Raw genomic sequence first — 25,078 nt, 5'->3', positions numbered from 1 at the left:
TCTGTGGAAGGCAAGTCCCAAGGAGAAAAGGAAAGAGATAAGAAGGCTGTTCTGCAAAACTGCGAGGCCCTCAGAAAAAACAAAGGGAATAGTACAGAGAAGACAGCCTAGCGGGGAGGCAGGGATTTTGCACTTTCCTAATTCTGGCACGTGTATTCCTCACAAAATTCACATCTACCAGTTCATTCAAGAGTTCACTTACAATATGTTGGTTGGGTTAGATTCTTCAAGCATTTAAGTGTAGACACTAAGAGGTAAATGCAGATTTCTCAATTTGAAAAGGATGGCAATAGAGTATGTAGTCATCGAGTAGAAGAGATAAGATTATCTTCCTTTTCGGGAAAAGAAAAAAAAAATGAAACTGCCTTAAAAGACAGCAAATTTCCATCACATTCTCTCAGTAAGAAGCAACCTAAGGCCAACTAGATGAATGAGAGACTTGTCATTTCACCCACACATGAAGAACCCTAAATCATGAGATTTTGCAGTTAGCTATTTATGTATTTGCTAGTTTGTTTGTTTAGAGATAAATGAATAAATATGTTGTCCTGAGTTCATCAGAACTCCTCTTCTTCAACTGCAAGTTTTTACTCCAACATTGCTATTATTGTAATACTGCTAATAATCAATCATTAAAAGTGATCATCCTTTCTTTCCTTCGAAGAGCATATAACACAAAAGTTATATACACACACACATACGCACTCTATAGAAAACTATATAACATGTTTTTATAAATTATATATACACACAAATATATATAGTTTATAAAAACTATATAGGCTGGGCACGGTGGCTCACGCCTGTAATCCCAGCACTTTGGGAGGCCGAGGCGGGTGGATCACCAGGTCAGGAGATTGAGACCATCCTGGCTAACACGGTGAAACCCCGTCTCTACTAAAAATACAAAAAATGAGCCGGGCGAGGTGGCAGGCGCCTGTAGTCCCAGCTACTCGGGAGGCTGAGGCAAGAGAATGGCGTGAACCCGGGAGGCGGAGCTTGCAGTGAGCTAAGATCGCGCCACTGCACTCCAGCCCGGGCGACAGAGCAAGACTCCAACTTAAAACAAAACAAAACAAAAAACTATATACATGTATATATGTGTATATATATACACACACACATGCAGTTTTGTATATAGAAAGATGGTTTATATACATATATAAAGTTACTTATAAAGTTGATCAATTAAAAATGAATAAAAGAGCAGGCTTGCAAACACTGGCTGCAAGGAAGCTTAGAATTATATTTTCAGCCCATTTTAAGCAACTATCTTGGACTCTATGGTTTAGCTACCCATGCAATAATATTATTCTTGTCTCTGCCATTTTCCTATCTATGTTTTCTTTTATCTGCTTTAATAATTTATTCTATCATTTTACATTTTATGTTTTTTATTATTTATCTCAAATCCACTGCAGAATGAAGCAAAGCATAAGGAGCACCTGCCTAAATTATATTTTTCACTCTGAAATATTTTAGCACTTCAACTTGAACTTAAGCTAATATCATTTTACTCTAATCAAGGATGTTGAATCAAATAAAAGACTTTTATTTTTTGAATAACATAGATACAAACTGATTCACTATTTCTTTGGCCATTCAGAAGTTAAAGAAATATAATGGGGAAGAAGACACAAGGTTGAAGCAAAATTTTAGACAAAAAAAAAAAAAAAAATCTGGATACAAAGTAAGGATCATGACGATGCTGCTGCTGATGTCATGGTTATATTGCTTACACAACACAGTGTCAGGCACTCTTTTCATTAATTCACTTATATAATACAAAGCCCTGTGAAGCATGTATACAGCACTCCCATGGTAGAGACAGAAAGTTGACAGGCAAAAATGTTAAGTAATTTGTGCAAATTTACTGAGCAGGGTAATGGAGCAGCAGAATTTGAAAGCAATTTTCATCTGAGATTCTGTCTCCCATTACCTTTACCTTCCTTCTCCGGAATTTGACTTGTGACCTTAGTCTCTCCCTCATCCAGCCTTCTTCGCACAGGAAGCTTCACAGAGGGAAGCAGTAAGCTCAGACCTGACTTTGTCCTCTGTTAGCAATGAAACCAGGTAAACCATTTAACGGTTCTAAGACTTAACATCTTTCGCTATAAAAGAGGGATTACATATTGGGACTGGAGTCAGGGTGCTCTGGAGCCTTGAGCACCAGTGACTGGAGCCAGGGTGCTTGATGAATGGTGGAGGTTACGATTATTATGTGCTTTCCAGGATGAAGACACACAAATGATTAATTAAACACAGAAACCAAAAAGTTGTGCATTGGAAAGGAAACAGTTCTCAAAATTTTATTAAAATATAAATTAAACTTAATAAACAGGTTTAAAGAAAAATAAATCATATTGCTCCTTGCTTATATTTTAGGGAAGAAAAAAGAACTCCAGTTAAGTAGGGGAATCTCAAAATATGGCAGCAAATAATAAGTGCCACAATCAAGAAGAGCTCATTGTGTGAAAAACAGAGAAATGAAATGGTGACACACACACAATCTCTGGAGTCCAGGCTGCTTAATTTTGATTCCAGGATTATCTGCTGTGTGACTTCAGGCAAGTTCCTTAACATTCCTATACCTCAGTTTCCTGATTGGTCAAGATGAGAATAGTACCCTAAAGTTATTATTGGGAAATCATTGAGAATTTGTTCGCTTTTATATCTCTCATGCCTATAACAGTAACTGGCACACAGTTAACTCTTAATACATAGTAGATACCAGAGATGTGAACAAAAAAGAGAATGCTAAAAGGATCACAGAAGAGGAAGCATTTCCAAAAAATAGAATTTTACAACCTCAAGATTAATCTTAGATAGTTGTTTGTTTTATTATCATTTCAAAAGAATAACCCTCTGAAAAATAAATGCTTTAGGACCTCTGATTTACTAAGTTTACTTTTAAGCCCTTTTATTTGAATGATTTCAGATTTCTGAAAATAGCTATCAGTGAGCCTAACCGGATGACATATCCTGAATCCTACAGATTTAATATTAAAAGCCCAAAGGAAATCAGGAGAATTATTAATTTCAGGTAATTTTAAACCATGGTGTGAAATATTTCATGCATTTTTTTTAACAGTTAAATATAATGCCATGCTCAATTTTACTGATATTTGACAATATTCTGGCATTGGTAAAGTTGTTTATTTTTAATTTTACCATGCTTACTTTTACGTAAAGACATTGAGTCAAGTCCCAGAGAGGCCGAAATTGACTTACACAACTCTCTTTTAATTTAAAATGTGCTAAACTATAGTTCCACTGATATAGCTTACCAACTCATCGAATTGATTGACACTGAAATATTAGCCTTAAGCTGATAGTGAGTCCCATCCTAAAATAAGTTATTCCACTTCTTTCTAGGCTGTAAAGCTATTTTATAAGAAATTAATTTGCCACATAACGGTAATAATGCATTTTTTTATAAATGAAGTAATTATTTGAGCTTTTCAAAAATGTCTACTTGTTCTTGATAATCAAAATTTTTTTCTAGTGTCCACACCAACATGTCAAAGATATCAAAAAATTGCATTATATGTAGAGTGCTTTTTAAAATCTCATATTTATTTTAAAATTTAATATAGAATACAAAAATAATTGCTACATTTAATAACTTAAAACAGTTAAAGTATTTTTTCACAACACATGAGCATTTTTTTTCTCTTCAGAATAATAAGTGCTTCATTCTGTATGCATAACCATAAGAAAACTCTTGCTTTTACTTGCTTTATACTGCTCAAAGCAAGGTAAAAGTACTTCCTCCATTACTTTCAATGCATTCTCATACTGAACACAAATACTTATCAATGATGTTGACACCTTTCATTTTACCCAAATTTCTTAAAAGCCTATTGCTGAGTGTCCAGTGCAAGCCCTCGACTCACTCCTAACCCCATTTCACCCTCCATATGATGCTGGGTGGGCCATGCTCCCTGTGCCGGCGATGCTGGAATGTTTTTTCCTCTCCTCTCACTTTCCACCTGTTGGATGTTTCCATGTTTATTAAGGCAAGTGGCCTTAACTGTTCTTCCAGAGCCAAGGAGATGCCTCCTTCTCTGGGTTTCCTATGTGTTCTTCTGTGTTCTTTCCTCGTTTGTCAGCTTGGGGTATATTCCCCAATTTTGCCTCAAGTAAAGCCTCTTTGTTTTGAGACCTTCTTTATTCTTCCTAAATTCTCCAGGATTTGGAAAAGACAGCAAATCCATCAGGCGACTGGAGTCCCAGCTTTGCTTGCTATGTTTTGGTGTCACTATTGAAAACCTTTCCTGCACAAGAAAATTGATTTGCCTTCTCCACTGAAGTGATACCCAAACAGCTTCTGCTCCTATACAACCTTAGGCTGCAGGGTTCCACTCACTTAATCAACACTCACATCTCAGCTCAGTCATTCTTTCCCAGAGCAGGACCCCAGGGAATGCTATCTGGTCCCAGAGGGTTCTAGATTCAGGAACAAGGGGTGAGGGAAGCAGCCCTCTCCCTCTTAAACCCAAAGGCCCTAATGTTGAGTCCTAGCTTTATCTGCCTTCCAGAAATCTTCCCTTGGTGTCCTATTCCTGCCAGCAGACTTTGGTTACAGCCACGATAATCCACTCCACTATGGACTGAACTGTGTTCCCCCAAAACTCATATGTTGAGGCCCTAATCCCCAATGTTATTCTCTTTGAAGGTATAGCCTTTAAGGAGGCAATTACAGTTAAATGAGATCATAAGGAGAGGACCCTAAGCCAACAGGAATGCTATCCCTGTAAGAGGAACACACACCAGGAGTCCTCACATACACAGAAAAAGTGAGGCGAGGACGCAGCAAGAAGACAGTCATCTGGAAGCTAGGAAGAGAGGCGTCACTAGAAACAAAGCCTACTGATACCCTGATTTTGGACTTCCAGCCTCCAAATCATGAGGAAATAAACTGTTGTTGTTTAATCCACCCAGTCTGTGGTATTATATTATGGCAGCCTGAGCAGACCAATACATACCCCAAATTGGGGGAAAAGTAGTGGAGTTTGGTTGACTACCACAGAGAGAGCCCCTAGGGTACATATTCCAATCAGTCTCTTACCTCCTTCCAGGGTTCTGAGATTTCCTAGACAGGGAGTATTTATCACAAAGTCACAAAGCACCCTCCCCACCCACCACACACACACCCAGTTTGGAAGGTTCTGGTTCCTATTTGCCTTATATTTGCATAACTAACAAGAATTACTGAGCTGGGGCAACATGGTGAAACCCCATCTCTGCAAAAATAAAAACAAAACAAAACAAAACAAAAAACTAGCTGGGCATGATTGTGTACACCTGTAGTCCCAGCTCTCTGGGAGGCTGAGGTGGGAGAATAGCTTGAGCCCAAGAGGTCAAGACTATAGTGAGCCGTGGTTGCACCACTGCACTATAGCCTCAGTGAAGGAGTGAGACTCTGTCTCAGAGAAAGAAAAAAAGAAGAGTCATTCAAGTGACTTCTTTAATAATAAGAAAACGGTTTGTAGAATATTTTTCATGCCCAGTTATAGCATTAGAATTGGTGAGAATAATTTCTTTAAAGTTTTTTTCCTTTATCACCCTATTAAGAAACTGTTGCTTTAATCATATTACTATAATTATTGTTTAATGGCAAGGGGACCCAATGTCCCCTTATTCAACTTACAGAATAAAAAAAAAATATGTTCTCTACTAAGGAATATGATAACGTTCTGGAAAACATCTAACTAAAAAAACAGAACTGAAAGAGCAAAGACTCTGAAGATGGAAAATGCTTTCTTCCTTTTTTTCTTTTCTTTTGGCTTGCTTTTCTTTTAATTGCTTTTATAGAGAAAATATAACTAAAAGTAACATCAAATGAAATAATGCATTGCTTATTAAAAATACATACTGAAAACATGCACTGTCAATTTCAGATACTTGATCATTTTTATATTATTTGGCATACAGCCTACTTAATTCTGCTAAGTGGCAACATGTCTCCATCCCTGATAGAATATATTTGTCTATTTGTTGTTTTCACTTTAGTTTATATTATTAACACAATGTTAAAAAATGTAACAATCTCCATTGATTAATATGGAAAAGGTAATGGGGGGAAAACAAATGAATTTTTTAAATTTTCATTTCATCAGTAAGTTTGTGACTGTCTTTACATGGAGTGTAACATTCATTTCAACTGATCTCTGCCATGAAAACAAAAAAGAATCTTTGATTCTTTGTGTATTTACCCAAAGATAAAGGAATGGTTAAGATGAAATATGCTCTTTTCTTTGCTTCCTTGTATGTGACCTTGTATTAAATTTTTAACAATTTGAAAACATGCAACACTTTGCAATTTTCTTTTAACTACAGCTAATATACAGTCCATGGGAATTCTGTCAAAAAGACTCTGCTGTAGGCAAGAAGTTCAGAGGACATCCCTTGAGGCTTCCTTTCTTATTCCCTTCAAACTCTCCAGAAACCTCCAACAGCCAACAGCCAAGTCAGCCTTACTTCCGAACACCAGGTAAGACCAGTAAGGCCACCAGAGGCCCTGGTTAGATTTCTTTGCTAATCTTTTACCAAACCCTTTTATTGTTGCCTTTATATAGTTGGTAGATGTAACACATCTTCAATAGGCAGCCTCATGTCTAAATCTGGAGTCCCTTCTCTGCCTGCAGGAAACTGTATTTTCCCTTGTCTTTCAGAGAGTCTGTCCTTTCCTCAGGTATGAGAGTGACAGGAAGGACAGTGCCTTCCAGGTAGCAGGTCTAGCCGGGAAGTGAAGGCTTCTCTGCAGGCAAAATGAAAGCATGTTTACCACACATGCTATGGAATTAGACTTGGCAAAAAACAAGCAAACAAACATTTTCTATGAGTAACAACTTAAAGTGGGTCCAATGTGAATTTATCACTCCCTTGGGATCGCTTGACGAGATCATTATTGCCTCATCAGCATCATTTCTTACCACCAGCATCACACCGCCCACTGTCAATGCCTCTATCACTGTACCTGCAGCCATGTGTTTTAATTATCTCATCATTTGTCTGTCTTCTCCTTTGTACTAAGATCTTTTTAAGGCAGACTAAGCCATCACTTGATCCTTGGAACCTACTGCATAGTTCTTCTTCAACAAATGTTTGAACTAATTAAATTAATTAATTCAATGTAGGTCTACAAAGGTGCAGGGGAAGAAGTACAAAACCTAGAAAGCATATGTAAGTCATATTTATGAGTGAATAAGTTGCAAGCTCCAAGTATCAATCTTAGAAACAAGTGCATGAGTTTATTATAAAGACAAAGATATAATAATGCCCAAGGTCCAAATGTGCTACTGAGGTAAAACAAGAACAAAAATACAATAACAACATACTGGCTGTTATCTGTTTGGCTACTGAAAAAGAAAGCATACCTCTAACATATCAAATTCATAGTACAAATGTATATTATATAATGTATTGTTAGCAAATGTAATATATCAAACACATTAAAAGTGATAAACCTCACAAAAATCATAAGCTATTTGATAAACCAAAGTTATTGAGAGACAAAGGTAGAAATGATGAAATTTAAAAGAAATAATGCGGCCAGGTGCAGTGGCTCACGTCTGTAATCCTAGCACTTTGGGAGGCCAAGGCGGGTGGATCACTGTCCTGACTAACACTGTGAAACCCCGTCACAGATAAAAATACAAAAAATTAGCCAGGCATGGTGGTGCGAGCCTGTAGTCCCAGCTACTCAGGAGGCTGAGGCAGGAGAATCGCTTGAACCCAGGAGGCAGAGGTTGCAGTGAGCCGAGATCGTGCCACTGCACTCCAGCCTGGGCAACAGAGTAAGACTACATCTCAAAACAAACAAACAAACAAGAAAAGAAATAATACTATGGAAAACCTGAAGATATTGTAGGAGCAGAAAATAAAAACTAAAACAATTTAATAAAGTTAATGGATAGTAGATTCAGAGTAGTTTAACACAGGCATACAAATTTCTCTGGAAGCATACTCCTAAATTCAGAAGTTTAGAAAATTCTTAGGCAAAAATAAGAGGTAAATGATAATGAATAATTTTATTCAATTACCAGAGAGTTTTAAAGAAATCTAAGTACTTTATATATTAATTTACCAAGAAAATTTATTTTGTATATTTATTTGACAATAAATATTTTACATGTTTATTTATCAATGATGGTTGTTTACTACAGCTGATTCCATGTGCTTATTTTTCCCTCTCATCTGAACCTACCACAGTCTGGTTTCTGCCACCAAAGCTCCATGAAATAGTTCCAGTTAAAATCACTAATATCTGGATGTCACTAAATTTGAGGACATTTTTAACTCTCCATCTTGGTCTCTCAGCACCATTTAAGCCAGGCATAGCCCCTTCCTTCTTTAAAAAAAAAACAAAATACATTTTCCTGGTTTTCCCCATCTTCTCTGGCCATTGCTTATCAGTCTTCTTCAATGACTCTTCTTCCTCTATCCTTCCCCTAAAGATAGGGAATTTCTGTCTCCTATCTCTAGGGAATAGAGGTTTGTTTTGCAGCCCTCTGGTTTATATTTCTATACTAGGCAATTTCGTCTTCTCCCAAGAATTCCACTGCCATGAGTACATTGCTAACTCTCCAATTTATATCTCTACCCCAGACCTTTCTTCCAGGCTCCTGGCTATATTACCAATGTTCTACTCAACAGCTCCATTTGGATAGCTCAAGTAAATAAAAAACATGCCATATTAAAAATCCAACTCATCATCTTACTCCATGAACATGCCTTTCCTTCAGTCTTCCTTACCTCAGTAAATGGTGTCAAAATATTCTACATCGAGAAAGCCAATATAATGACACTAACAAATATATAAAGCGCTCTCTACAAGCCACTGTGACCTCTTGATAAGGTCAGTGAATTTTTACTTCCTTCTGTCCACTCTCTACATAGTCATCAGTGTCCTTTCTTTTTTATTCTTAATGCAAATATGAGCATGTGACTTCTCTGCATTTTATGTCTTCAGGATGGCTTTGAGTTTAAATCCAACAATAGTATTACAGACTATAAGGCACTGAAGAATCTGAACCCTGCTTCATCTTACACCACTCTCTTGGTTGGCGTTCTTAGCTCCAACCACAATGGCCTTGAATTCACGTTCCTTCTCATGACAAGGGTTTTGAAAATGCTGCATATTCTGCCCAGGTTATTCTAATCACAGTTTTTGCTCAAACCCCCTTCCCATGCTCTGTCCAACTAATAATGCCTTTTTCTCTTTCAGATCTTAATTTAAATAAATACTTTACACCCCTTTTACCTAGATTGAGGTCTTTAAATACTGGTTTGAGTATCTCTTATCTGAAATGCTTGGAACTAGAAATATTTTGGATTCTACATTTTTTAAAATTTTTTGGGGCCGGGCGCGGTGGCTCAAGCCTGTAATCCCAGCACTTTGGGAGGCCGAGACGGGCGGATCACGAGGTCAGGAGATCGAGACCATCCTGGCTAACACGGTGAAACCCCGTCTCTACTAAAAATACAAAAAACTAGACGGGCGAGGTGGCGGGCGCCTGTAGTCCCAGCTACTCGGGAGCCTGAGGCAGGAGAATGGCGTAAACCCGGGAGGCGGAGCTTGCAGTGAGCTGAGATCCGGCCACTGCACTCCAGCCCGGGCCACAGAGCGAGACTCCGTCTCAAAAAAAAAAAAAAAATTTTGGAATATTTGCATTACTTGTTGAGCATCCCAAATCAGAAAATCAAAATTCCAAAATGCTTCAATGAGCATTTCCTTTGAATAGCATGTACTCAGCATTTTGGATTTTGAATTTTCAGATTTGAGATGCTCATCTTGTATCAAATCCCAGGAACAGTAACCCATGATCCTTGGAGAAACAGCTCACCCCAGGTTTAGAACAGAAAACTAACAAGATGAACCTCTGACATTTTATCATGCCAGGAGTAAAATGGGCTATCAAAGTCTATTATGTTCATGTCAAAAGGTCTCAGAAACCACCCTGAGGTCTTAGTCACCTTTGGAGGGTGAAGGCACCAATTCACTATTCCACAAATTTGTAAATAATGAGAATGATGCATTTGTCCTCCCCTTTCTTTATGAACAGTATTTAAGGAAAACCAAATAGGGGAAGGGAAGATTTTCATAAGATAACAATTTTAGATAATAATTTTAGCTAATAAATTCGCACAAACAATGACAAGATGTGAAAACCAGCATTTTGCAAATCCTATAGATACAATGGAACCTGGCAATAATTATTAGGGAAAAGCTGATCAGAAACTTGACAAACATCGGATCAGGCTGAAAACACCTAAACCACCTGATACACTGTACTATCACTACAACTGTAACTGGAGCGACAGTACATGTGAGCATTCCCACCACACAGTACATGTACTGGTAGTGCACCGGAGCATGCAGTTGGGCACCCAGTCTTTATGTGCCTGCTGATATAAAGCAGTAAAAAGCACCAGTGTGTATGCAGTATTGATGCCCACCATATCAAACCTGAATTTACTCAAGGATCTAGATTAACAACCAATTTACAAGAAATGTGGGCTATCAAGAACATGCTACACAACACCACCAGGATGCAATCTACCCAGTTTAGAACATGAAAAGTACTGCAGGAGAAATTTCATTTCCACAAATAAGTGTGTGTATGGGGGGTGGGGGGTAAGTGTAGGGGGAGAGAGACTGTTATCCATTCGAAAAGACTTATCATATAAACCAGTATGTGGATCTTTGTTGAATCCTGATTCCAATGAACCAACCATAGACATTTTTTGAGATAAGTAGGGAAGTTTGAAAATGAATTGAACTTTAGATAATATTAAGAATATTTTTATGTGTTATATTGATATTTTATGTGTTATATTGATATTTGTTTAAAGCAAAAGTCATCATTTATTAGAGAGACTATCAAAGAACCTATGAGTGAAATGACATGATTTCTGAAACTCGCTTTAAAATACTCTAGACACTTTGGGAGGCTGAGGCCAGGAGTTCCAGTCTAGCCTGGCCAACATGATGAAGTCTCATCTCTAATAAAAACTAAAAAATCTTACCTGGGTGTGGTGTCGTACTAGGGAGGCTGAGGCAGGAGAATCACTTGAATCCAGGAGACGGAGGCTGCAGTGAGCTGAGATGGTGCCACTGCACTCCAGCCTGGGTGACAGGGCAAGACCCCATCTCAAAAAGAAAAACAAAACAAAACAAAACTCTAGAAAAAAAAATTTAGAAGGAAGTGATGAAACCAGATTAGCTAAAAGTTGATAACTTTTGAAGTTGGGCAATGGGTACATGGGAATTCATTGTACTCTTCCCTCTTCTTTGATGCATGTTTAAAACTTTGCATATTAAAATATAAAAAATAAAATAAAACAAATTAAGTTAAAAATGATTGGTCCTCCCAGGAATCATTACTGAATCTCTTTCCACCAGACTGGGCTAGCCCCACCACTGATAATATAGTTTTATGATATCATTTAAATTACTTCAAGAGAACAGCTATCACATATGCAATAAGCATTCAAGAATCATTATTAAAACAATTTTCAATTTCTGGTAGAACATACACTCTCTGAAGTTGAGATCACTCTGGTTAATGTGCCATCATATATCCTAGGGCCTAACACTGAGTGTTGCATATAGTTGATACTAAATATGTATCTGAAAACATAAACTTGCCCTAACTAGTTTATCTGTGTCCTCAGTCAATATTATCCTTCTAGTAATTTAGTTCCAAATTTGTGGTACATCAATATCAAATTGTATATATTTTACTTTTCATGATTTTAAACTACTTCCAATGCATATCATTGTGTTGATCTTTACTTATATTTTAAGCCCACTTAAGTTCTTTTTAAAACCAGACAAAATGAAAACAAAATAGATTTACTTCTTTCTTTCAGCTTTCCAGATATGAGAGTCAATTTACTCTCACATATATTTTCAGAGCACAATACTGGTACAAGGAAATCAATGCCAATAATCCCTGGTCCAACGTACATATTTAATGCATAATTTTGGGTTTCGTTTTTTTGTTTCATTGTTGTTGTTTGAGACAGGGTCTCATTCTGTTGTTCAGGCTGGAGTGCAGTAGCAGGATCACAGCTCACTACAGCCTCAAATTCCTAGGTTCAAGCAATCCTCTTGCCTCAGCCTCCCAAGTAGCTTGGACCACAGGTGCCAATCACCACGTCTGGCTATTGTTTTTTTAATTTTTTTGTAGAAATGAGGGTTACACCATGTTGCCCAGGTTGGTCTCAAACTTCTGGGCTCAAGAGATCCTCCCACCGAGACCTCCCAAAGCACTGGGATTACAGACATGAGACACTGTGCCTGGACAGTGCATACATTTTAATAATAGAGATTATAAAAGGAATGGCAAAGATATTTCTTACATACCAATTCCTACTGACGGGTAGTGTCTTTCTAAAGTGCCCTGTTGAGATGCATTCTAAGCTGAATTATGGTTCAATGGGAAAGAACACAGTAAAACCCTGTTAGTGAACACAAGTGGGGTGGGTAGTGGTTATTTAATCAAAATAGCCAAACCATAGAAATATTTTTAAAATAGCGTTATAAGCATCATATTTTACTTTATAATACATAAAAGCATCAAACTTTTTATATAGAGTCTAGACATTTTATATAGACCAACCGATTTGTGTTTCACTTGTATAAACAGCATTCACATTCTTCATGTATGATTTCTAGTTTGTTTCATTAGAATGGAGGATGTAAAAGCTTTTGCAAAGCTATTTAAGTGAAGTTTCTTTAATATTTTGTAAGATTTTTCTCGCAAATTATTCAGTTTTTTTGACCATACCTACATTTTTTAGTGATTTTCCTTTATCCAGTTTTTTGAAGGTTTCAACATAGTTTTCATAGAAATAATATATTTTGTGTGAACATATTTCATTGGTTTAGACAATATTTAAAATAAAGTAAAAATTATAGTAAAAAGTATGCCTAGGAAGCATACAAGTGACTGCCCACATCGTTTCTTTCTAACTCCTGGCTCCTGTATCAGTTTGCTGAGTGGCTGAAATAACAGGAATTCATTGTTTCACAGTTCTGGAGGTTAGAAGTCCAAGATCAAGGTGTCAACAGGATTGGTTCCCTCTGAGGGCTGTGAGGAAGTATCTGTTCCATGCCTCTCTCCTCTAGCTTCTGGTGGTTTACTGGCAAACTTTAGCTTTCCTTGGCATGTAGAAGTATCATGGGGATCTCTGCCTTTATCTCCACAAGGCATTCTCCTGTGTTGTCTCCCAGAGAAGACCAGTTATATTCGATCAAGGGTCCACCCTACTTTACTACGACCTCCCGATTTCCAAAGAATACCACATTCTGGGGTACTGAAGGTTAGAATTTGAACATATAAATTTGGTGGTATAGAACTGAAACCAAAACTGCTTCAATCAGTAAGTTTTAGAGAGGGATAGAAATTGTAGTTTAGTTGAGGGAGCTTCTACTGCAAATAGTGAATTGTCATACATTTTGGGGACCATAAGATAATCATAAAATTTGGCACTGTATTCATTTTCCAGTACTATGTCTCATGAAAAGGTCACTGCAATGAAAGGTCCAAAGAAAATTTATCTCAAATTCATTATCTTTAACTTGAATTTCTCAGTTTAACTTATGTAAACAAATTAGATGTTTGCAAACTCTAAGACAAGCCACTATCTAAATATACTTAGTTCCCATTCTTATACAGCTGAAGAAGTAAAATCATCATAATAGTAATAATAAATTGGTATACTTCATAAAGTTGTTTATGAATCAAAGACATTAGCTGCCTTTCCAAACAGTGATCCAACCTACTTTTTTTTTTTCTTTTCTTTTGGTTGTGTTTATATCTGTCCTAATTCTGTATGAGAGTGCAAATTGGAGTAGGGTATAAAAGAGAACTTTTTTACCGTGTTCATGTGGCATTCTGTTCTAGAAAGAGTCAGGCTTTCATCTTTTAATCCGATATCCACTTAACGACACTACAGAAGGTTTATTTTTTACCCCCTCTTGTTTCATCAAGGGCTCAAAAGTCTGTACCAGTTTTTGACACTTTGCTATAATATTTTCCTGACCCCCCATACACACACATGTGAGCACACACACACATACACACACACTCCTCTCTGCCTCATTTTCATATGGACACAAAGCATTGAGATAAAATGATGGTTCATTATAGTGGTACAGAGCTCTTATCTTCATCCGGCAAGAGTCATTTCCTTCCAAAGATTGAAATGCAAATGTGAAAATTAATGATAACTGCATTATCTGATAGCAGAGATAATACCAATTCACTGTCAGAGTAATACACAGTCATTCTAGGATTTCCTCTGCTTCTCACAATATTCTTCTTACTGTCAGACTATATCTATGGTTAACTATGTTTCATAGGTTTTTGTTAATTTACTTCAAATGGCATTTCCCAGATCTTATATCTACCACATTTTCCCAATCAAAAAGGAAACGAAATCAGAACTGTAATCTTCAAGCCCTTCTTTGGACTAGTAAAGAGGAGGAAAAAGCTGTATCATTAAGCGTGTGCTTCTATCTCATAGTGGTCTTCTGGCTACAGTTTCACTTTATGCAAAAGTGATCATCTTACTAGTTTAATTTAAAGTACAAAGCAGAACTTGCCTGATCATCTGTTTATATCCATCATGTTAAACAGCAACTGTATAAAGCAACTTATTTACAGATACCTTGACCAATTTTTAGTCAAGAGGCAACAAGTAGACAGGTCTGATTTTGCCCTAGACATTTATTTTTGAAAATTTATTTACATTAAAAATTATTGAATTGAATCATGTTTTAAGTCAGATTGAATAGAACATACTTAACATAATCCTACAATGACTTTTACATTGCAAAATCATTTTGCCAAATTAACTCACTGCGCTAATGTTTAACAAGGACTTATTACATGTAAGGCATTGTAATGGCGACACAGGTACAATTGCTGAAGTGATAGTAAAAGTAATATTAAGAGTAATTAATTGAGCACTTACGAAGCTTTGAGCTCCATGCTTCAGATGTTAAATCTCAATAATGAGGTAGTTATTATTATTAGCCCTATTTTACAAACAAGGAAACTGAGGCCTTGGAGTGTTAATAGCTTGCTCAACGTCACAAAATTGATAAGTGGCAGAGCCAAGATATAAACAGAGGGAATGTTTTTGGTCTTCTCCATTCATGACATTACCCCAAAATAATTTACCTTTGATGCATACTCTGACTTATTAGTGTAAAAGCAAGTTTTAATATTTGAAAATGTATAATTCAAAAAAAGATTACAAATTTTATTCTATTAATTCACAAATCATCAATATAGTGTTTGATTTTCTACTTCATTTTTATTGAAATGACCCAAAGTTTAATATATAAATGTTAAAATCTATTTAAATAGAGGTATATACTTATCCTGAAAAGTTTGTGTCAAAGAATCTCAATACCTGCTCAAAATGTTATACCTGCGTATGTCTGCATTAAGACATGTTATGGCAGGGGGGTACATGTACTTATTTGTATATTTAAGTAGCATGATATTTTCCTTTATTAGAGCTCCTGAAAGTTTCAATTATAGCTGCTGTAAGCCTGATGGTAAGACCAAGATTTCATTCAATATTGTACCAGACAAATCAGATTTTCACTATTCCCAAGTGAAGTAACCATGTTTTAATCAGGTAATTCAGAGATTTAGCACACTGAAAGTTGATGTAAGTAAGATGTGACTTTTAAGGTGCTTGTTTCATAAAGGTAGATGACAGATTTATAAAAGATTTACCTCAGTTTTCTTTCCCTAGTCTCCTAAATACGAGTACATAAAACAGACTTCGGTCATGGAATGTGGTTCTTAAGATCGCTAGGGATGTAAACACTATTTTCAAAATAAGGTCAACATTCCAACCATTGGTCTGTCTGAAAGGATGGAGTGAAAACTGTTTAACAAAGTTCAGTCCTAGGGTAAGGGAAGACCACTCACATATTTAGCAAGTCCTATTCTCTCCCAAGTTCTGTGCTGGACACTTTGTAAATATCATCTCTTTCAAATTTCATCCTCATCACAGCATTTCAAGCTATTATTATTCCCGTTTTAAAGATAAGGAAACTGAAGCTTGGCCTGAACTTCTGAACTTGACATGCCAGAATCTAAAATCTGTACACTTCATTCTGTAGTTTAAACCATACTCTACTCTCCAGTCTATGAGATGCTTCATTATTGCATCAGTGACTCAAATATGGTACATGAATAATTAAAGAAGCCTACAGGAGGGAAATGATATCCAAAAAATGAGAATACGGACAGCATCATGTTACACCTTCAAATTTTCCCAAGTACTCTAAACAATTATTACAATAAATGCAAGATAAATATTTATTGAACACTTAGACGTATAAGAATATTGGCAAATGAAGAACTTGTGATAGTGATAAAACATAAAATTTGTGAGGAAAAGAAAAGAAAAGATGTTTACTTAAAAGAAGACAGATGTTATAAATAAAATATGGGCAAATACAGATGAAAAACCAGAATAGTGAAAAGTAAATGTTCTGTGAATTAGATTCCAAGCAAAGAAGTGTCCCAGTAAAATTTTATAAGCAAGAAAGAACAATTACATTAAAAAACAGATGTGAGAGATACTGAAATAATGAGATGATGACTTTTATATTGGCCTGAACCTTACTAGCTTAGTGTGTGTCTAGCTTTTCATTCAAACTATGAAAGATTCATAGGAACTTGAAGTATACTTAAATAGGAATCAGAAACATTTAAACATGAAAGAATTCCACCACAGAAATGTTTACATGTAAGATAATTTTCTTAAAGATTGTTTAGGTTACACTTAATCATAACAGCTAACAAAGGTGTGAGCAATAGTGATAACAAAACATATCTTTTAGTTGAATAACATAAGAAAAAAGTACTTTCCACTGTGGAATCTGCATTTGATAAAATGGAACACTTCAGACGGGAGTTGATTCATTATTTAATTCAGCCATCAAGAAAGGTTGTGGAGTCATCATCAATTAAGCTCTTAAAAAAATATATAAATCCTGATCCATCTTAAATGACGTCAGCTCTATGACTCAAATTCTTTAGATAATTTCCTCGTCCTTTGATTCTGTTCTCTTTTTAGAGAAAACCATCTCTCTTAGGGTGACTGTCAGAACTGAGGTGGAGAACCTTAAAATTAGAAGACCTTGAAATCCAAATCTGTTTCAGTACCTCATATCTTAATCAATAATTTGTGGCTCAACTCAGTATAACAAAACTTTTCTCTTCATTTCATCAGATGTACTACTGGGCATTAGAAACTCTAAGAAGAATTTTAAAAAGTTCTGCTTCAAGACTCAACAACTGCAAAGCCACAATAGTAAATCACTGGCATTTTATGTATATGATCTGATTTAATTCTCTAAGAGTTGTTAAAATTATTTTCTATTTTTTACAAATGAGGATATAGGCAAAGAGAGAACAATGTTTTTTTTTTTGCCAAAATTCCAAATTTTTTGCCAAAATCTCCCAGCTAGTGAGTATTAAATCTAGAATTGAACCTAAACCCATGGAATCTAAAGCCTATTTTTTTTTAATTTTAATTTTGTGGGCATATAGTAGGTGTATATATTCATGGGGCATATGAGATATTTTAAGACAGGAAAACAATGTGTAATAATCATATCAGGGTAAATGGGGTAACCATCAGTAAAGCCCATTTTCCAATATGTTTGGAAACTATCACTAAAAGTTGCACAATTTTCTCTCCTGACTACAGTTGGAAAATGCCAATACTGTTTCATTAATAACAAAACTTGCAGTAGTAACATCGAAGTAATTGCTGTTTATGCAATAGCGAAAACACAAAATACCCCGTACTTTCTCCCAAATCTCCTGATTAAAGGAAATTAATGAATACTCTACCTTGAAAAGTAAATAAATGGATATTATTTTGTTATGAATCAACTTCAATTCAGGGAGTTTCATAATAGTAAAACCCTTTTTTTGGCTAAATATATATGGAGAAAAAATTGTTACTCACTTTATAATAGACAAAGAAGCAATTTTTTTGTAGGCATACCTGCTTAGAGACATGTATTTTCTCTTCAAAGTTTTGTCATAACCACGTGCCCAGAAAAGAGTATAAAGTTTTTTTTGTACCAATATCAAATAAATAAAAACAACATTAAATTAAATACATTAAATAAATTTAAATGAAAATGGAAAATTCTTTACTTTGAATGACAACATAATTCCTCACTTTGTTCACTTTCTCTCTCCCTCTTTTCTTAGCCACAAATACAACTTTATTTGTTGAAAAGCTTCCTGAAAAAGGTAGCACTGGGTGTACAGCATGTGTTTGCCATTTTATCCCCTAAATTTGCTTACTTACTCCCAAGTCACTGGAAAAGCTATGGGCCCCAGACATAAACAAAGATAAAAGCCTACTCCCCACAAATTTTCCCTATTGTAAGAGTAAGCCAGAATGTACCTGTCTGCAAGCAGGCATATCTAAAAGACCATCTAAATTAATTTTAAATGTAAAAACGCTTCTAAATTAACATATACATACTTAATTCTATGAATAAAGAACTATGGCCAGGCACAGTGGCTCACGCCTGTAGTCCCATCACTGTGGTAGGCCAAGGCGGGCTAATCATGAGGTCAGGAGATCAAGACCATCCTGGCTAACATGGTGAAACCCCATCTCTACTAAAAATATAAAAAATTATCTGGGCATGGTGGCACACGCCTGTAGTCCCAGCTACTTGGGAGGCTGAGGCAGGAGAATCGCTTGAACCTGGGAGGTGGAGGTTGCGGTGAGCCAAGATCATGCCACTGCACTCCAGCCTGGGTGACAGAGTGAGATTCTGTCTCAAAAAAAAAAAAAAAAAAAAAAAAGAACCGTAAGAGGCTGGGCACAGTGGCTCATGCTTGTAATTCCCTTGGGAGGCTGAGTTGGGCAGATCATTTGAGCTCAGGAGTTTGAGACTAGCTTGGGCCACATGGTGAGACCAAGTATCTACAAAAAATATAAAAATTAGCTAGTTGTGGTGGTGCATGCCTGAAGTCCCAGCTACTTGCAGGGCTGAGGTGGGAGGATCACTTGAGGCTGGGAGGTGGAAGCTGCAGTGAGCCGAGATCATGCCACTGCACCCCAGACTGGGCAACAGAGTGAGACCCTGTCTCAAAAATAATAATAATAATAATAACTATAAGATCTAATATAAGATATAAAAGTTCACTCACTGTTTTTAAGTTAAAGGTAACCTCCATGACAAAATCAAGATGTTCTAAAATCTTTTTTCCCATATTTTTTTTTTTTTTTTAAATCAGGGGGAATCCTTTCCCCACATTGGAGAAGAAGCATTATGACATAAGGGTGAAAATGCCAGAAGGCTATATTTTCCTTATAAACTCTTAAAATGTGGTAATTTAAAATAATACATTTTGATCTAAAATCTTGTATAGCATTATGTTATAGAATACAGAATACAAACATTTGTGTGTATGATGAATAACATTAGAAATGACATCATAATAATCAGATATACTCTATCTTCATTTTTGTTTGCATTATATTTTCCAGCTGCTGGTTTCAGAAAATTACTGCTGGAGTTCCTCTCTTCTTCACGTACAGCAGAGAGCAATTTGCAAAGTCATGCAAGGGTGAAAATGTGATTGAAATATAGGGATCTTTCTTAATGAAAAATGTTACTGCTTTGGAAATTATGGCTAAAACTATTTCAGAACTCACTTATATTCTTAAACCTGATGATATAATAGTCTCCATTTATAAATATACTATCAATTGTAAATTACTTAGCACCAAATGTAAAGACTTTTTTCTGCAGAGTTCTTTTGACTGTTACATATTTACATATATTTATATTTGTGTGGTGGAGTATTTTGATCAGTTTTTGTTTTTCTTTAAATGAATAAATGTTAAGATCTGTAAAATCAAATGTAATTTTACTCATCAAAATGAAAATGTTACTCAAACCTTAGATCAAAAGGGGGCATCTTTTGATATTTTCTAAACTTCTAAATATGTATTGAGGTTCAACCTATGGCTTAAAACATGACTAAACTGAAAATGATCGCTCTTTGAAGTACTATTGTTTCTTGTTTCTAAGTTTTAATACTGTGCCCAATTTAAATCTGGATGTAGCTTAAAAATCCTTTGTTCAAAGCAGCAAGTAGAATTGACTAATTTTATATGAAGATGAAAGAAAAAAATGATGGAAACTTCAAGCAGTGGTAGCACTTTGGTTTTTACGGTTTATGTAACAAAATCTAAAAGTATTTTAAAATAATAATCTATATTTAAACTCTCTTATAATAACCAGCACACACAAAAACATTTTTTGCAAGCTAACTAATGTTCAGGAAAAAAAGAAAAATATGTATTTCTAACAGTAGTAAAGATGGTTGAATTTTACATATTCTCTCCTACCTGGGCCATCCCAGTCGTCTGTCTCAACTCCAGATTGCCCCGGTTTCTCTGACTGTGTGTCCCCATCTGATTCTGCTGTCTCCTGGATTCCTTCATCATCACCTGGAAAACACCAACACAAGGAGAGAAAGAAAATGAGCAAAGCCCTCTCTTCCACATTCACATCCTCACTTAGGGCTGTCCTTATCATATATCTAATTACAGGTTTGCTATACATATTGTCATTATACTAATAAACGTTCATGATTATTTTGATATCTATTGTGGTTTCACAATAAAGAAAATCAGTATTTGTTATCCATAAATGAATGAAGTTAAGTACTATAAGCAATAAAAAACATTTCCATGTAAAATTTCCTTTGGAGTTCTTAATATATATCAGAAGAAAATGAAATTGCAGTTTATATTTTTTTGTAATACTTTCGATACAGAAAATCTTAACTCATTTATTTCCAAATTGTAACTTTTCTAAAGATAAGATGCAGATAAATAAATATCGTAGAATAAGACATATCTACGGTTTTGGTTGAATTTAGATTACTTTGAAGAACATTTTTATTTTTCCCCAGCTTTATGCTTGCTAAGACTGGGTCTTATTTGTTTTAAAAATATAGTGTAAAAGGCCATAATTAAATGATTAGCCAGTGACTCAACTCCTCACAATAAAGGAAACTATAAAGCTATACTTTTGCTTGAATAAATACGCTAGTTTCTGTAATTGTATGCCATCATTTTCACACTAAAAAGGCAGTAACATTCTGAGCAAAAATAAAGTTATGGCAAAGGAGAAACCTTAAGGATACAACCATATTTTAAAAGTAAAAAGTCTAATTAATGAGTACCTTCATTTTAAGTGATAATGTAACAAAGTATGTGCTGCTTTTAAGGAAAAGTAATCCACTTTAACACAATGTATACTTTAAAATATTAACTAATATTTTGCCATAAATGGTAATAAAATAAAAACAAAATAAGAAAATATGAAGGCAGAAAAAAATAAATATTAAAATCACAACAACTATGCCTTGAATTTAATAATGCCAAGTTTTGTTTTGTTTTGTTTTTGGTTTTTTTTGTTTGTTTGCTTTTGAGAAGGAGTCTCACTCACTGTCACCCAGGCTTGCGTGCAGTGGTGCAATTTCAGCTCACTGCAACCTCCACCTCCCAGGTTCAAGTGATTCTCCTGCCTCAGCCTCCCGAGTAGCTGGGATTACAGGTACTCACCACCACACCTGGCTAATTTTTGTATTTTTAGTAGAGACAGGGTTTCACCATGTTGGCCAAGCTGATCTTGAACTCCTGACCTCAAGTGATCCACCTGCCTCAGCATCCCAAAGTGCTGGGATTACAGGTGTGAGCCACCGCACCCAGCCAATAATGCCAAAATTTTTAAATTAAATTGCTTGCCTATCTAGCTTTCTCTGAAGTATCCAATAACTATTTTCCATATAGGTGCCCAACTCTGTAATACTACTTAAATCTTCGTATGATTATACAAAAAAAAAAATACATTGAACTTCTAAAAACTTTCAAAGTAACTTAGAAAATACAGAATTTTCAGGAAATCATGATTATGATAAATGACACAATGTGATGTTAATATGAGTTTTGAAGTTAAAAATTCCATACATTTTATTTTCATTTCTATGTGTAGCTTCATAAAATAAATTTAAAAACTGGAATAAAGGTAAGGAGAAGGAATGTAGAAACCCAGGGTCAGGTCTGTTGAACTCAGTTTACTTAACAGAGTGCATGGATTCTGGTGGATATTAAAGAATAAAATGCATAAACCACACCACTGAATCTCATGTCTGAAATTGAAAGATTTTTGAAAATTGAGTTATCGTTTCCTTTCAGAACTATCAGAATGAATACCAATGAAATTCCCTCCATAATATATTTATTGAGCATCTACTATGTTTAAGAAACTGTGGTAGGTGCAGTTTGATATTTACAGAAAAAGACAGTCCCTTTTGAAAATATAAAACAATTAAGGAGAGTAAGTTGACAAATGAAAATGCAAGGTAAGGTCCAAGTTTTAAAACAATTTTAAAATGTTTTAAAACAAATAAGATCAAGTCTTAGCAAGCATAAAGGCACAAAGGCTCAGGAACACAAAAGGGTTTATCATCTGTGCCCCTTTTTGCAGGTTACATAGACGCTAGCCCTGAACTAACCAAGTTCTCTTCTGCCTGACTGTACCTGCTCTGGCCCTTCTCTACTGAGACTCTTCCTGCTTCTCTCAATCCAGAAACCATGGGATGAAAGCCTGGTGAGCAGAAGGTTTATGGTGTCCATTTGGATTGGTCAGATCCCAGGCCTTATCAGTAGTCTTTGAATATCACCCCTGCATACATGTAAGTAGTGAACTAATGTCATGTAGTTAGCAGACTGGCATAACTAGTATCACAGTCTTAGTTTTGGTGGAGAACGCTAATGTCTCCTGGACATTCTCTGCTTGCCCCTTCTTGCTGGCCCCAATCCACTCTCTTCCTTCTTGGCCCTGCTTTGTGACCCAGGGATCCTGAACTCTACTACAGACTCCAACACTGGAGCTCCCTTGGCCTCTGATTTCTGAGTTCAGCCACCAGAGGCACTGATAGCATAGCAGAGGATCAGGGGTAGGAGGGGAGAGAGATCAGGTATTCATCCCTTATTCCCTTCCTTCTTGATGGTCTTCAGTTGCTAACAGTGACTGTATCGCAGAATTAGAGCTCCTGTTCTATGGTGCCCTCCTGCTCCTGCATCACCATCTTCTCTCGTGTCTTTTGAGACCAGAAGTGCTAAGCTTCTGACTACGGTGAACCCTTAGATGCTTCCCAATCCTAGTTTGTTTCCCTAGTCCCGCCCACACCTTGTATACTATCCCTTCACCAAAATCCCTTTAGTTAAACCCAGTGACCACATCATCAGTTTCCTGATGGACTCTTATTAATACACTCCATTTCTTCCCAACTTCTTATGCTACTTTAATGATTTGGGGCCAGTCACCATGTATGCAATATTTTGGGTGATACTTTCTTTAAATTGACTCGCTTTTTAATAACTTATTTCATAAATTTTAAAAAATATATATTTTAAAACAAACAACATATATGAAAACAAAAGTTTATCATTACTACAAAGGGAAAATCAGTGTCACATGCCAAAATAGGAAGTAATCACAAAAATAGATTCAACAAAAATAGCTACCATGTCTATTTAGACTCTGAATTTCTATCTCATTGCTTTGTATTAGAAAGAGTAGCAAGTACCAGAGGAGTATTTAAGTGATAAATGGTAATATGAAATTGAGACATTCTCACTGATATACAAAGAATATAAGAAACTTAACAACTTTTTACCATTGATTCAAGGCTATTTAATAAAATGTCAGTGTACCATCTTAATCTTCTTGAGTGCCACTAGGGATACCTGGCCCAATTTGGGGAAATGTTGACCTTTCCAACACTTAATTTTTCATGGAGGCTAGAATCCACACAATTATTAACCACTTAGATGAGTGACCTTTTGATTACATTTCCACAGACTGAATGGAGTTTCACTCTGGGAGCTAATTCAGGGATGTATACAAAAGGAGTCATTCTCCCCAATGATAAAGAATAGAGAATATACCCTACAGTTTTTAAATAGCATCCACCCCTTCCAAGCACTTTTCTCATTCCTTATGAGTCTTGAAACACAGGAATTTGAGCACCAGAGGGGACTTTGGAAATCATGTAGCCCAAATTAGATCAACTTACTATTCAGGAAATTGATGCACAGATAGGGTCAATAATTTATCCATGGCCTTACAGCTACCGTATCAGTTTCCGCATAAGGAACTTCCCCAAATCTCATGTTCCAGCAATAAGTGCTTCCCACACATCACAGGGGTGGCATACTGAAGCAGTTTTATGTAAATCTCCTTTCCCCAACAAGCAGGATAGTAGGGCTATGGCATCATAAAGGTCACCAAGAACAGCGGTTTGTACAAGTTTAGAAATTAAATTTGAGTCTCCTAATTGTTAGTCTGGCATTCTTTCCAAAACATCCTTTCTCTTTACATCTCTCCTCCAGTTGAGAACCGTGAACATCTGAATAATAATCCTAGAGCAATCCATTAACAAGCAACCATGAAGCCACACTGTTAAAAATTATATAGCCAAGGGCCCAGATCACAGAGAATAAAATCTAAGCAGAACCACTTAGAGAAGTTATTTTATATTCAGGTATTAACTGTATTGTCCTTAGATTCACACAAAGGAGTAAGCCTTCCTGCATCTTACTTTTACATTTGAGTTGTTGGAAACCTATGGTGCCATGCAAAATTCAACCAATCATGAACATTACTCACACATACTTTTGAAAATACAATGAGAAATATGAAAAAGAAAAAAAACCCAGTACTTTCTGTTGAGGACTATATAATCTAGTTGGGGAAATAGGCAATATGCATGAGAGCAGTAGCCACTGATAAAAACCTACAATTAAGATAGTTCATGAATAATTCCAAGTGGTAAGACATAAAGTATAGAAATTCAGAGATCAGAAGCATAGAAAGAGACTGACCATGAAGAAGTCATATAATGAGCCGGGTGCAGTGGCTCAAGCCTGTAATCCCAGCACTTTGGGAGGCCGAGATGGGCGGATCACGAGGTCA

General features: G+C 36.0%; 1 protein-coding gene across 4 annotated transcripts in view; it reads right to left on the bottom strand.

Moving 5' to 3' along the window:
* Positions 1-25,078, bottom strand: part of ZFPM2 (zinc finger protein, FOG family member 2) — a 506,031-nt gene that overhangs the window by 362,514 nt on the left and 118,439 nt on the right. For all 4 annotated transcript variants that reach the window (XM_017885192.1, XM_017885194.1, XM_017885195.1 and 1 more), the window contains one exon: positions 20,437-20,538. In XM_017885192.1, the coding sequence (XP_017740681.1) occupies positions 20,437-20,538 (102 nt within the window). The remainder of the gene's footprint in view (positions 1-20,436; positions 20,539-25,078) is intronic.

The sequence above is a fragment of the Rhinopithecus bieti genome, unplaced genomic scaffold, assembly GCF_001698545.2.
Source record: "Rhinopithecus bieti isolate Rb0 unplaced genomic scaffold, ASM169854v2 scaffold_13352, whole genome shotgun sequence".
NCBI lineage: Eukaryota > Metazoa > Chordata > Mammalia > Primates > Cercopithecidae > Rhinopithecus > Rhinopithecus bieti.
This window is presented reverse-complemented; position numbering and strand designations above follow the sequence as displayed.